We start from the raw sequence: 15,449 nt of genomic DNA, 5'->3' as shown, positions 1-15,449 counted from the left end.
TACATTTTTTAGGTATATACGCGCTTGGACCAACCTATAACAGCATTAAATCTTTTCAAACAAGGGTTAGATCGATTTCCAGGAGAAGTAAACCTTCTTTGTGGCATCGCCAGGATTCAGGAGGTGAGTATTACTGTAAACAGGTTTACGAATTTACAGTAGGGTATTAAAACATCAAGATACAGTTGATTGCTACTGAGCCTATTGTGCCCATGACCTGAATTTGAATCCCGTGCTGGAATTTCTATCTGGTTGCCGGCCTCGGGCCAACTCAGCTGTCCATCCACTTAGTACGTAGATGAGTAGCCAGCCTTAGCCTGGGGATAAATATGACTGGGGAAGGCATTGGCAAATCATCTGCTAGCAGTCTGCCAAGAAACCCCCAGGCAAGTGGCAGCCCCTATAGGTTGTTCACAGCTTGGTACTTGGTACTTAACATATTCATAAATGACCTAGAGATGGGGATAACTAGTGAGGTAATCAAATTTGCCGATGACATAAAGTTATTCAAAGTAGTCAAATTGCGGGAAGATTGTGAAAAACTACAAGAGGACTTTACGAGACTGGGAGACTGGGCGTCTAAATGGCAGATGACGTTTAATGTGAACAAGTGGAAAGTGATGCATGTGGGAAAGAGGAACCCAAACTATAACTACGTCATGCAAGGTTCAGCGTTGGGAGTCACACGCCGAGATAGGGATCTAGGTGTCGTCGTTGATGATACGTTGAAAACTTCCGCTCAATGTGCTGCTGCGGCTAGGAAAGCAAATAGAATGTTGGGTATCATTAGGAAAGGGATTGAAAACAAAAATAAGGATATTATTCTGCCGTTGTATCGCTCCATGGTGCGACCGCACCTCAAGTATTGTGTTCAATTCTGGTCACCGCACCTCAAAGAAGACATAGCGGAATTGGAAAAAGGTGCAGAGAAGGGCGACAAAGATGATACAGGGGATGGGACGACTTCCCTATCAGGATAGGCTGAAGAGGCTGGGGCTCTTCAGCTTGGAGAAAAGGCGGCTGAGGGGAGATATGATAGAGGTCTATAAGATGATGAGTGGAATGGAACGGGTCAATGTGGAGCGTTTACTCTTTCCAAAAATACTAGGACAAGGGGGCATGCGATGAAGCAGCAGTGTGGTAAATTTAAAACGAATCGGAGGAAATTTTTCTTCACTCAATGCGTAGGTAAACTCTGGAATTCGCTGCCGGAAAAATAAGGCGGTTAACTTAGTGGACTTCAAAAAAGGGTTGGATGGCTTCCTGGAGGAAAAAGCCATAGAATGTTATTGAATGGACGAGGGAATAATACAGTATTTCTAGGATGGGCGGGACAAATTGCTTGTTCTTTTGGCCGCTGTCGGTGACAGGGTGCTGGGCTCGATGGACCCTTGGTGTGTCCCATCATGGCGATGCTTATGTGTACAGGCAACTACCTTTTATTAAGGCACAGTAATCACCATGTATAATTGTTCTTCACTTAGTAAGTAAAGCTGATGGTTACTAATTGTTTCATCAAAGTTTGATTCCCAAGCTAGGCTCCTGCTCATCATAACACTTTGGTCTTAAGATCATTGCGCAGTTTTCCATTGATTCTTTGTAAGGATGGCAAGTTTCATACCTTAAAAAAGGCCCAGCCAGTGCCTCCCATGGTGGCATAGGCTGTACTGAGTGGTGCAGACCACAGATTAGCAAGGACTATCGTAGAACATTGTAAGGGAAGAGGAGAAGGTTCAATTCAATTCTTGTATACTGCTAATATCCCCTTTCCAGGGTTCAGTGCGGTTTACATTCTAGACGTGACAAAAGCAGATAGTGTTACTGTGAGGTATGAGAAACATTAAGAGACCATTGGATTAAGGCAAGAGACTAAAAACATTCAAGGAAAGGATAATGGATGATACTAGGAAGTAGAAGTCATGATGGATTATTACGAAGCAGTCTTTGGGAAGAGAGAGGTTTTTAGCCTCTTCCTGAAGCTGAGGTAGCTGTTTTCTGTTCCGATGGGAATAGGTAGAGAGTTCCATATTTTGACTCCACATAAGGGGAATAGAGAACTGAAAATCTTCTGATTTCGAATTGTCTTCTGAAATGGTGAGGTTAGCATTAGTTGTTGTTTCAGTCTGTTAGACTGGACCAGATATAGCAAAGCGGCCGTAGTCAGCAGTTCAGAGGTGAAGCCCCGTAAGATTTGAAAAACTAAACAAGCAGCTTTGAACCTGAGTCTTTCTGCTATGGGAAGCCAGTGTGCTTTGTTTAGATGAGTTGAAACACTAGTACTTCTATTCAATCTGTATATTAGACTTGCAGCAGTATTCTGTATGATTTAAAGTTTTTTTTCTGATATTCACACTGAATATCAAGAAATAGAAAGTTACAGTAATCTAAGTGAGGTAGGACTAACATTTGGACTAGTTGTGCAAAGGCTTTTTGGTTGAAGAATGGTCTGCCAAGATGTAGCCGTCTCATTTTGAATAGTGTTTTCTTCCATAGCTGATCAATATGGGAAGAGATGGTGAGTGAAGAATCAAGTAAGACCCCTAATACTCTGGTTTCAGAGTCGACTGTAAAGCTTTGACCATTGGACAAAGATATTGATGATGGGACCTCAACTCCCTGATTTCGGAACCACAGGACCATTCTTGTGGAAGATAAAAAGGGGATAAAATGCAGGCCTACCTCCGCCTTGTCATCCTTATTAAAACCGCCTTGTCATCCTTCTTAAATTTATTAAAGGATGAAAATATTTCACAATTGTAAGAATAGTTTACTGTGCTAATTAAGAAAGTCTCAGTATTTTGGTAATATTTCTTGTCTTTAAAGAGATTCCAAATTGTAAATATTCTAGAAGAAAAACCACTCTGGCTCGGGTACTGGTAGCTCTCATGGCCCAGATGCACTAAGCATTTTTCCCATAAACAAAAAGGGTAATTCTATAAGGTAGATGCTAATATTTCTGCATGAAATATGTATGCAGAAGTTTAGAATCTTGGTATATACAGTGCATATCAATGTGCACATATGCATATATATGTCTGTAAATACATGTCTTGTGTATTTGACAGGTAGGTGGTGCACGTATAGGTACGCTGTGGGTGGGACTGGCATACCGATAACTTAAAGAATACTATAAGGTACATGTGCATTTCCAGCACCTAGGCACAGTTACTTATAGAAGCAAAGTACATAAGTATTGCCATACTGGGAAAGACCAAAGGTCCATCAAGCCCAGCATCCTGTTTCCAACAGTGGCCAATCCAGGTCACAAATACCTGGCAAGATTCCAAAAAAGTACAAAACATTTTATATTGCTTATCCCAGAAATAGTGGATTTTCCCCAAGTCCATTTAATAATGGTCTATGGACTTTTCCTTTAGAAAGCCGTCCAAACCTTTTTTAAACTCCGCTAAGCTAACCGCCTTTACCACATTCTCTGGCAACGAATTCCAGAGTTTAATTACGTCTGTCCAGTTACACTAGTGTCCTGTAAAGGAAAGTAAGCATCTTCTGTCCTTCATAGAATAGGTTCCTATTAGACACTTGATAGGTGATCTTATAACAGGACACCTGCCAGCATATGTAGCAGAGGCCACACCTTGCCTTGCTTGTCAGCATGGTCACTCACTCCTGCTGGAGAGCTGGTGTACATTAAGGCTGTATATTACATACGTGTGCATGTAGATTAGTGTATTTTAATGGTCTAAGCACACACCCATCAGTAACGTACACACCTTCACATCACGGTGCTTATTTATGGGTATATATGCGGCCAAGTACGCACACGGGAATGACTCTATAAAATTACCTCCAAAAATGACAAAAACCTTCTTAGTGCATCTTTACCCCGGTTATATGAAACAGATCACTATGGCATCTATTTAGAAAATCTTTTAGCTTTTATTACAGGCTGCATTTAGTGCATGCTTTGTCGTACAGAATTATTTGGTTTAGATCCTCTGCAGTAAGAATGTGCCTTTTCAATGTTGCTGTTAAATAGTGTTTGTTTGTAGCTTCAGGTTTTTTTTTTCCTCCTCAGTCTTTGACATAGCAAGAAAGCAATTGTTTTTCTGCATTTAAAGCTCTTCATTATAAGGTTAATGTGAAATCACTGCCATTCTGTCAAATTCTTAATCATGGATTCTTTTATTTCTTATTAAATGTCAATACAATGGTTTATTGAACTTGCTATATGAAAACCTTCAATCAAACTGAATGCGAGCTATACTGTAACTTGTAATTTTTTAAATATCTGCAGTCCCGCATTCATTCTGAGTCCCCTAGGGATCCACTCTTTACTTCCATATTCAATTAATGCTGCTCTGTTGGTCTCTTAATTTCACTGTGTTTTTAAGAATGGATGATAAAGCATTTAAAATCCATTAAGAAGTAGTTGATTTATTTGCACCGCAGTCTATTTGGGAGGAGGGGTCATCACTACACTCGGTCTTTAATCTTTTGCAGGTGCCGGCGGGAAGGAGGGAGGGTCTGCATCCCCTGCTTCGCCCGCTGAGGCGCGCTTGGGTTTGGTGGAGAGGAGGGCTGGGGGGAGCGTCGGGTCCTTCTCCTTTCTTAGTGGCAGTTGATAATCCCCAGTTCACGGCAGGGCAGGGAGTGACGCGTTTTAAGGCGTGGGTGCGGAAAGGATGTCTGTATGTGGGACATTTTACGGGTCCGGGGGGGGGGGGGGGGGGCCCCTTTTCCTACTTTTCAGCAGGTGCAGGAGACCTGGAGTTTGGGTAAGTGCAGACTTCTTGCCCTTTTTGCAATGGAGGCACTACTGTGCGACATTAACCTCTAAGAGAACCTGCGGGCCGACCTTTTCTTGGTTGGATAAGATCTTTTGCCAGGTCCCAAAGGAGGCTAATAAGCTTGCAGTTTGGTATGCCTTAGGCAAAGAGCAGAAGGAGGCATCCTTTTTTGATGGCTTAGCCAAGCGGTGGGGGGAGCAGTTGGGAGAAGAGGTTACAGTGGGAATGCTTTCAGCATACTTTACGGGGGCATTCAAAGTAACTCAGTGCTAACTTACAAGAAATGCAGTTTAAATTGTTACCTGGTGCTTTTATAACTAGGGAGAAGGGGAAGCAAATGGGGCTTTGGGAGGATAGTAAGTGTGTGTGCTGTAAACAAAGAGTGGGCACCCTTGTCCATACTTTTCTGGGATGTATGAAACTCCATACGTTTTGGTTGGGGGTTCTAGAGCGCATGCTAGACGTTCCAGTTGAATGGTCCTATAAGGTACTGCTCCTGGGAGGTGAAACACATTTGAGAGCGCAGGGGCTATTTTCCTCCCAGGTGCGTTTTGTGGCTGTGGTGTTAATGCTGGCTAGGAAAGTTATACTAGTGAATTGGGTAGCAGAAGAACCACCGACTGTGCACCACTGGACGGTAAAGACGACACAGATGGCTCGCTGGGAGAGGGAACGGCTTCAGTCCTCTGGGCAAAAGAGCGGCCAGGCGTACAGTTCTCTGTGGCAGCTTTATGCAGTGTTACATGCAGGGTCTCAATCTTCTCCAGGAGCGGGTGGGGGTGGGGGGTAGAGGGAGATGGGATGGGGGGGAAGCAGGAGATAACTGTTTGGGGGGGGGGGGGGGGTTTACAAATAAAATAAGGTGGATAAGACGCTTGCAATGTTAGGTGTTTGTCTTTGTTTGCATAAAGCGGCAGGCAGAGAGTTGGCATTTATAAAAGGTTGCGTCTGGTTATCAGTTTTGATGTATGAAGTAAGCCTACACTTTGTATTTATATTCTTGCTTTGTTATGAATATACATATGTTGTATTGAAGTGTGAATGTCCTGCACCTCAATAAAAATATATATTAAAAAAAAGAAGTAGTTGATTTATCCAATGTACCAAATGCTGTGCGATCCTGCAATAAAGTTGAGGCTTCTTGCTCTGAAAATCCATATGCGATTTGCCGGGAACTTTCTGCCATACTTGAAATCATAGATTATTAAATACAATAGTTTTATTGGTTGATTGAAGGTTTTTATATAGCAAGTTCAGTAGGCCATTGTATTTAGTAATCTACGATTTCAAGTATGGCAGAAAGTTCCCGGCAAACCGCATATGGATTTTCAGAGCAAGAAGCCTCAGCTTTATTGCAGGATCGCACAGCATTTGGTACACTGGATAAATCAACTACTTCTTCATGGATCTTAATGCTTTATCATCCATTCTTAAAAACTTAGCGAAATTATAGATTAATGGAGAGCATTAATTTAATATTGCAGTAAAAAGTGGAACCCTAGGGGACTTAGAATGAATGTGGGACCGCAGATATTTAAAGAATTATGAGTTGCAGTGTAACTTGCATTCAGTTTGATTGAAGGTATATTAAATGTCAAATCATTACCAAAATTTGAAAGTGATAAAAAAAAAATGAACCTTTTCTTTCCTTTTACTGTTGGTTGGGGAAACAGGAAATGAATATGACAACAGCTACCGAGTACTACAAAGATGTTCTGAAACAGGATAACACTCACATGGAAGCTCTCGCATGCATTGGAAGCAACCATTTCTACTCGGATCAACCTGAGATAGCTCTTCGGTTTTACAGGTGCTCCCAGCTGTTGTTGTTAAGTCTGCTTTTGTACATTCGTGCGTAAGCAAAACGCCACAGTTGTCCCAGGTCCAACTCTGTGCTTTGTAATTCCAACAGCAGTAGTTTGCTGGGAATAATTCTGCTAAATCCATTTGGGAGAAGCAGTGCCGTAGCGACGGCAGCTGACACCCGGGGCGGGTCACGGCTGCGCACCCCTCCCCACCCCCGGGTGCAGCACAGCGCACCCTCCCCCCACCGGAGCACATACTTACATCGCAAAGCGGTGAGGGACGGGGCGGTAGGGCCGATCCGCCCCGACTGCACGTTGCTGGGAGCTGCGTCAGCTCCGCTGGTTCCCTGCTCTCTCTGCCCCGGAACAGGAAGTAACCTGTTCCGGGGCAGAGCGAGCAGGGAACCAACGGAGCCGACACCCCCCCAGTGGCGTGCACCCGGGGCGGACCGCCCCACCGCCCCCCCCCTTCCTACGCCACTGGGGAGAAGCACTGAAGAAAAAAAGACAAGACAGGCAGGCATGGTGGGTGGAGAAGTGATTGGATGATATGGAAACACAAGCTGTGTGATTCTGGTTACACACACTGGGATTAGTTCTGTAAAGCAGCATTCAGGTTAGTCCAATCTGGGGGAAAAGTCTCTTTCAGTGGGATTTGTGCAACATACAATCGGAGGGGGAAAAAAAAAACATTTTTAGTGGGAGTTGAAAAAGGCAATGCTCCATAATTTTCAAAAGAGTAAGTTTTAAATTTCTCAATTTTTGATATACCGCCTCTTTTGAAGCACAAATTGAGGCAGTCTACATATGACTATCCAGGTACTTGCACTGTCCCTGGTGGTCTCACAATCTTAAGTATTATTATTTATTTAGATTTTGCTCACACCTTTTTCAGTAGTAGCTCAAGGTGAGTTACATTCAGGTACTCTGGATATTTCTCTGTCCCAGGAGGGCTCACAATCTAAGTTTGTACCTGAGGTAATGGAGGGTTAAGTGACTTGCTCAAGATCACAAGGAGCAGCAACGGGATTTGAACTGGCCACCTCTGGATTGCAAGACCGGTGCGCTAACCACTAGGCCATTCCTCCACTTCCATATATTATATATGGGGCAATTGAGGGCTAAGTGACTTGCCCAGGGTCACATGGAGCTGCAGAGGGAATTGAACCTGGTTCCCCAGGAACCCACTGCTGACCATTAGGCAGCAGTGGGAATTGAAACTGGTTCCCCAGGTCTACAGCCCACTGCACTAACCATCAGGCCACTCCTCCACTACATGATCTACATGAGGAAAGGAAAGGGGATAGGATTTGATATACTGCTTTTCTGTGGTTACAATCAAAGCGGTTTACATATTATATACAGATATTTATTTTGTACCTGGGGCAATGGGAGGGTTCAGTGACTTGCCCAGAGTCACAAGGAGCTGCAGTGGGAATGGAACCATGTTCCCCTGGAAGAACATCTTTCTGTTGAGTTTTTCTGACATCCAGGCTTGATAACAGCCAGTCCAGCAACTCAAGATACGGAAATAGACCAAATTAATTGCAACATACCAGTGGCGTAGCCAAGGGTGGGCCCAGGCCCACCCACTTTGGCCTCAGGCCCACCCAGTAGCACCACACCTATGATGTGGCTGGCAGGGATCCCCAAGCCCCACCGTCCGAAAACTCCCAACAACTGTCCCTCCTGCATACTTTGTAAATAGCAGATCTTTGCCTGCAGTGAGTAGTGACTCTATGCATACTGCTCGCACCGGCCCCACAGCCTTCCCTCTGATGTATTTCCGCCTATGCGGAAACAGGAATTTGCATCAGAGGGAAGGCTGTGGGGCCAACATGAGCAGGTGTATTAGTCACTGCTCACTGCTGGTGAAAATCTATTTAAAAGGTATTCCGGGGGGGGGGGGGGGTGATGTTTCAGAGATCATATGGCATACAGACGAGAGAGGGAGAGACCAAATCACTTTTGGGACAAGGCAGAGTTCTTCTGCCCACCCATCTTGGGCCCCTGCAACATACAGCTTTTGTTCTTTGAGTGTTTACTTGTTGCTCTCTTGTCCTCCACCCACTACCTTCTGACGTCAGAAGAATAAGCAATTGTATGACATAGGTCTGGGGCTGTGTTTGTTCCTTGTTACACTCAGTTCTAGTGTTTTGGGGCGAGTCTCCCTCTAAGCTCCCATGAGCATGGTCCCCTCAGAATGCCATGCAACAAACATGCTGACCTTTGGAAACGTCCTCTGCCCACTGAGTTTCATTTTTTTTCTTTTCTTTTAAAGAACAGCCTAGAGCCGTGAATTTCAACATAGCTGGCAAAGATTATTATACAGTACAGTGTGCTGAAGAGCTTTAAAAAAGAAAAGAAAAGCAATCCCATTAGATAGCAGTGATGGTTCCAAAACCGATTTTGTCTTCATGAAATGCCTTTATTGATGAACCATCTCATTTGTAAAAACCGGACGTGGCCACATATTGGCAAGCACCAGCATCAGGGGATGACAGTCTGCAACAATATAAATAGATAGCATATAAAAATGGGCAACAATGTTATTGGTAAAAAGAACATAATATCAAAATGTAAAAAAAGGTAAGATACTTGTAAATAATACGAATGGAGTATGTTGCATTAGAAACAGAGAAAAATGAAGGCAGATAAGTCTGCCCATCCATGCCATCCACTGCTTATTTCTGGGATAAGCAGCATAAAATGTATTTTGTGGTCTGTACATGTACACAGGTTTGTTACTTGGACTCTTCAGTAAACGTTTCAGCATAAGAATCTGTGGAGTTTTATTTTGAGCCGCGTATGATGGTTTACCGGGCCCACGCCTTATAGCTGGAGAATCCATGCTGGCTGGGTGGTATTACTGAGGCTTTTTTTCTCCACTTTCTAATAGCTGGGTGGTGCCTGAGGGTTGGAGTCACTTCAGGTGTATTGGAATCAGTAGTATAGGAGGAAGTGACATCATCGAACGTGATGGCTGCCTAGGCAGAGAGCTTCGGCTAGCCTTTGAGCAAAAACAAGCACCACCGTGGCTGTTGCACTGAGAAAATATCCGAACAAACAGAGAAGCGTAACAGAAACGTTCCCAGGCATCGAAACCAGACCTGTCTGGGTTCGCATATGCGGGGCCTGCCGCATCAAGCCACGCGGACGACGGAGAAACGCGAGCGCCCGATCCTAAGGCGCACCGAGCCACCCTGAATTCACCGCTGCTGTTCCTCTCTGGAGGATCTATAGAGCAGGACCCGGAGCCCCTAGAAGAAATAAAGCAATGGCTGCAGGAGATTAAGACAGACCTAAAAGCAGTGTGCAATGACCTGGCCATATTAGGGGCGGATCTGACAGGTGAGATCGGGGTGCTGGGACACCGAGTGGAGGAGGCAGATGAGCGACTTGAAGAACATGCGGAGTCTCTTACCATGTTAGCACAGCAAAACAAGGAGGCACAGGTTGAGGCACCTCAAATATGGGATAAGATCGAAGACTTGGAGAACCGAAGTCGACGTTGTAATATACGCTTTCGGGGCCTGCCCGACTCGCCATTATATTCTGATTGCAAGGCTGTGATACAAAAAATGGCAAGTGCATTCCTAGCAGAGGCACAGATAACACTAGACCCCTCAGAAATCCGCATAGAGCGAGCGCACCGGTCCTTGGGGGCCCCAAGATCCAATAAACCTCTTAACCTGATAGCCTGTTTTTCAGACTTCAGGATAAAAAATCATGCAAGCCTCCTGCAAGATAGCAGACTTTAAATGGGACAGCTATCAAATTGAAATATACCAAGACCTAGTGGCGTCTACGCTGAAAAGACGGGCAGAACTCAAACACTTCACATAGTTCCTGCGCTCTCAGGGAATTCGATATAGATGGGGTTACCCATTTGCCTTGAGATTCTATAAAGAAGGCAAGCTACACCAGATTCAGACGATTGCAGAGGCGGCAGGAATATTCCCAGAAGCAGCTGCTGGTAAAGAGAATGGTACAAACCGTTCTTCAACCTTGCCAAAAGAGGCTCGCCTGCGCTGGCAGAGAGTCACGGCGGGAAAGGGCTGCTTACAGCGCCAGCAGTCAGACTCTGCCCTAAAATGTGCAAGCTTTAAGGCAAAGGCATGAAAAATACCTGTGATCATATTGGACATGATTTATTTGGACTGGCGAAGTCTGGAAGACGCATTAATACTGGTCCTTCTTCAGGTATTCCCCCATTTTTCCAGAATCGGTACGTCTGAAATCCAGTGCTTTGAGTTTGTGCATCCACATACCACTGCCTTTGCCCTTATATTAAACCATATCGTGTGTTTGTCGTCATTACATAGGTGGGCACCCATCCAGATATTGGAAACACTTCCTCCATTTGTGAGCACTAGATCCAGCGTCGACCCTTCCCTTGTGGGTTCCGTCACCATTTGCCTGAGCAAGGCACTTTTGACAGGTGTCCACGATCTCCTTACTTTCCGATTCTGCCCACGGGACGTTCCAATCCACGTCAGGCAGGTTGAAATCTCCTAACAATAGCATCTTCCCTTTCATACCAAGCTTACAGGTAGGAAAATGAAGGTACAGATACTCTTGCGCCAAAGATTGAATTGTGAGAAGGCAAAGTAACAAGGGGCAACATGTAGTCGGGGGCAATACCACACAAAATCTGAAATATGAGCACAGATTTTAAATATGATCCTGGCCCTAATGGGAAGCCAGGGCAAATGTATCAGCAAAGGAGTAGCCCACTCAAAGCGTGGTACATGCATGACCAGTCTAGCCGCAGTATTGTGGGCAGTTTGCAATTTCCTTAAGATACGTTCTTTACATCCTGCATAGACGGAATTACAATATTCAGATTGGGTAAAGGAAAGAGATTGGACAAATAATTTGAAAATTTCAATTGGGAAAAAGGGCCTAATACGCTTCAGCCTCCAAAGTAATTTAAAAGATTTAGTAACCACCGAGAACACCTGAGATTCAGAGGCCAAGTGCTGATAAACCCCTAAAAGTTTTAGAATGGACTCCAAATAATAAGAAACACAGTCAATGCTAAAATTGCTACGGCAACATGGTCAAACAGAGCAGTAAGGTTAGAAAGTAGTCGAGCTAAAGCGTATGCAAAAAAAGGGCTATGTATAAAATTGGTGGTGGTATATCAACGAGAAGCAGTGACTAACCAAGAGACAGTGTGTGGAAAAACAACCAGAAAAATGGATGAAAGGAGTCTTCATTGTTTTTCATTCACTTTCATCCATTTTTCTGGCTCTTTTTCCGTACACTGTCTCTTGGTTAGTTACTGAAGCAGGCGTTTGCCAAAACATGGCCACTTTGGGGTTTTGCACATGAGATGGTTTGTTACTTAAGTGGGGCACCTTTCCACTTTCTGCTGGGACTTATCCTCTTCGACTGTGTTCACCTCCGGTGCTTCCTGCCTCTCGTGTTTGCCTTGATGAAATCTCTACCAGTAATGTTATTAAATCCATTACTGGTAGAGATGGTATTTTAAATAGTGAAACAGCAGAGAGAGGGTCCAAACCACAGAACACAGTACAAACCACACAAAAGCACCAGGAGCCTCCAATAAACGGGACAAAGATCTTTAATTGTACAGCATTGATCTATCACATGATGACCCGTTATGGGCCATGTTTCGGTGCGAAGCGCCTGCCTCAGGGGTCATATGTAACAAAAAATCCTAAATAACAAACAGCTTTCCAGGCGAAGACACAAGAGGTGAAATCCTTATTCCTGATCAATGCTGGTATATCGAACACCAAGTCGCTCGGTTTGTATGACGACACAGTGTTCGATATACCAGCATTGATCAGGAATAAGGATTTCACCTCTTGTGTCTTCGCCTGGAAAGCTGTTGTTTGTTATTTAAGGTTTTTTGTTACATACGACCCCTGAGGCAAGCATTTCGTGCCAAAACATAGCCCGTGTCGGGTCATCATGTATGTGATTGATCAACAGTGTACAGTTTTGGAGGCCGTATCTTGTGAAGGATGTTAAAAAAAAAAAATGGAAGCGGTGCAAAGAAAAGCTACGAGGATGGTATGGGATTTGCGTTACAAGACGTATGAGGAGAGACTTGTTGACCTGAACATGTATACTCTGGAGGAAAGGAGGAACAGGGGTGATATGATACAGACGTTCAAATATTTGAAAGGTATTAATCTGCAAACAAACCTTTTCCGGAGAGGGGAAGGCGGTAGAACTAGAGGACATGAAATGAGATTGAAGGGGGGCAGACTCAAGAAAAATGTCAGGAAGTATTTTTTCACGGAGAGAGTAGTGGATGCTTGGAATGCCCTCCCGCGGGAGGTGGTGGAGAGGAAAACGGTAACGGAACTCAAACATGTGTGGGATAAACATAAAGGAATCCTGCTGAGAAGGAAGGGATCCCCAGAAGCTTAGCCGGTGGTGGGAGGCAGGGCTGGTGGTTGGGAGGCGGAGATAGTGCTGGGCAGATTTATACGGTCTGTGCCAGAGCCGGTGGTTGGGAGGCGGGGCTGGTGGTTGGGAGGTGGGGCTGGTGGTTGGGAGGTTACTATGTTAACAGTGTACAGTTAAAGATCTTTGTCCCGTTTATTGGAGGCTCCTGGTGCTTTGTGTGGTTTGGATATTTTAAATAGCAAACGTCAGAAAGCTGCAATGCCCGATGTGCTTAGAGATAGTACATGAACCAAGTGGTGTGGCCAAAAATAGATGGCATATGTAATAGAAAAGGAAACAGTGGGCAGACCAGGATAGTCTTCCACACAATCGGGAAATCCAGTGATGGACATTTCCTAGAAGGTAACCCTTGAGCACTGTATATGCTGTTTTCTTTGGTATACTTACACTGGACTCATAACTGCAAATAGCTTAAAAAATAAAAACACTTCTAAAAGGAAAACTCTTTTTTTAATGTTGTGTGTTTCTAATACTGAGCTAGGCGACTCCTGCAGATGGGTGTGTATAACTGCCAGCTGTTCAACAACCTGGGCATCTGCTGCTTCTATGCCCAGCAGTATGACATGACGCTGAGTTCCTTTGAGCGAGCGCTCTCTCTGGCTGAGAATGACGAAGAAACGGCAGATGTTTGGTACAACTTGGGGCATGTGGCTATGGTAAGAAATTTAAATGTATGTAGAGACTGTACAGGCTGCAATTCTGCTAGTTCACTTTTAACATCAAACAGTGCTACTACTGAAAAGGACAGCCGAGTGTCATGCAGTGGCATAGCCATGGGAGCCTGCCCCCTCCCCTCCCCCCCCAGAACTGCAGCAGCCTTTATCTTTGCCGATGGGAATGCCGAAGCACTGCCAGCCAAATAAATACAGGTGCACGAGCCACTTCCCTCTTCTTTGTGCTGTTTTTTTTTTAGCGCTGAAGTCGGCGGCATGCATTCAGCTGCCGACGCCAGTATTTTTATTTGGCTGGTTAGGCCTTGGCATCCCCGCCAGCAAAGGTATGTTTAGCACTTTCGGTGGGCGGGGAAGAGGAGGAGGGAGGAATACGTTGTCGTCCACCCCTGTGTGCTCCCAAATTTGGAGGGCTGGCTATACCCCTGGTGTCATGTAGTATAGAGAGTTACAATGCACAGTAGACACAGCCAGTGTCATGGGGCACTGGTCACTGCACATATCTCTCATATTTAGCCTGCAGTGGTCAGTGCTTTTAAAGCCACTGACGTCTGTGGGCTGAATCTGTCCCATAGCTGCAGACCCAAAAGTTATGTGAGTGCCAGCCTTTATTGAGTTTGAGTACTTGCATAGCTAACTGAGCAAAGATAGAACTGTCTTTTGTGTGCTCCTACGTGTCTAGTTACCCATGCAGATACCAGCACTATGAATGTTGTCTGTGACCACATAACGTTCAGCTCTGCCCTCAGACCACCCCGGCACTGAAAGGGCAGCTCCATATCAAGGCACTCACATGTACACGCCCCTTTACACATGCAAACGCAGAGAAAAGTTGCACATAATGGACTAGATTCTGTATATGGCTCCTGAAAAATCGGTACCAAAAAAACTTCCGCCTAGCTGTGTTCTATAAACTGCGCCTAAATCTAATTCTAGGTGCATCCATTTACTTGGTGTAAATATTGGCGCCTAGGCGTGAGCAGGTATATTCTGTAACCCTGTGCATACATTTTTGTAATGCCCATGACCCACCCATTCCACGCCTGTGGTCACATCCACTTTTCGGCTGCGCGCATTACAATTTTCAAACACCACTTTACAGAATACAAATGCCAGTTAGTGTCAATAATTGCTTCTTAAGCAGCAATTATCGGTACTGATTGTCTTAAGTAAATTGTGTGCGCAAATCCAGAATATAACCGGATTTGTGTGTGAAATTTCGGTCGAGCTATATAGATTCCAGGGGAACGCGCATAAGCACACCAAACACTATTCTATAAGGGCAGTGTCATACGTTTGGATGGAGAATGGGTGGGGCTAGATGCTGCATGGCAAGAACCTGTTCTATAACAGTATCGCAGTGCAGTGGACTTTGATCCTGGGAAACTGAGTTCAATTCCCACTGCAGCTCCTTGTGACTCTGGGCAAGTCACTTAACCCTCCATTGCCCCTGGTACAAAATAAGTACCTGAATATATGTAAACTGCTTTGGATGTAGTTGCAAAAACCTCAGAAAGGTGGTATATCAAGTCCCATTTCCCTTATGACATCACAATATCAGAAGTGAGCCAAGTATTGGGCAATCAAGCCATTGTGACATCACTGATGAGGTTGGCTCTTATTGGTGGAATGAGTGGAGGAGTAGCCTAGTGGTTAGTGCAGTGGACTTTGACCCTGGGGAACTGAGTTTGATTCCCACTGCAGCTCCTTGTGACTCTGGGCAAGTCACTTAACCCTCCATTGCCCCTGGTACAAAATAAGTACCTGAATATATGTAA

General features: G+C 44.7%; 1 protein-coding gene across 2 annotated transcripts in view; it reads left to right on the top strand.

Moving 5' to 3' along the window:
• Positions 1-15,449, top strand: part of TTC8 (tetratricopeptide repeat domain 8) — a 65,744-nt gene that overhangs the window by 42,478 nt on the left and 7,817 nt on the right. For both annotated transcript variants that reach the window (XM_030213766.1, XM_030213767.1), the window contains 3 exons: positions 13-123; positions 6,422-6,558; positions 13,482-13,656. In XM_030213766.1, the coding sequence (XP_030069626.1) occupies positions 13-123; positions 6,422-6,558; positions 13,482-13,656 (423 nt within the window). The remainder of the gene's footprint in view (positions 1-12; positions 124-6,421; positions 6,559-13,481; positions 13,657-15,449) is intronic.

Source organism: Microcaecilia unicolor, chromosome 9, assembly GCF_901765095.1.
Source record: "Microcaecilia unicolor chromosome 9, aMicUni1.1, whole genome shotgun sequence".
NCBI classification, from domain to species: Eukaryota; Metazoa; Chordata; class Amphibia; order Gymnophiona; family Siphonopidae; genus Microcaecilia; species Microcaecilia unicolor.
Note: the sequence above shows the minus strand (reverse complement) of the source record. Positions and strands in the feature narration are given on the sequence as shown.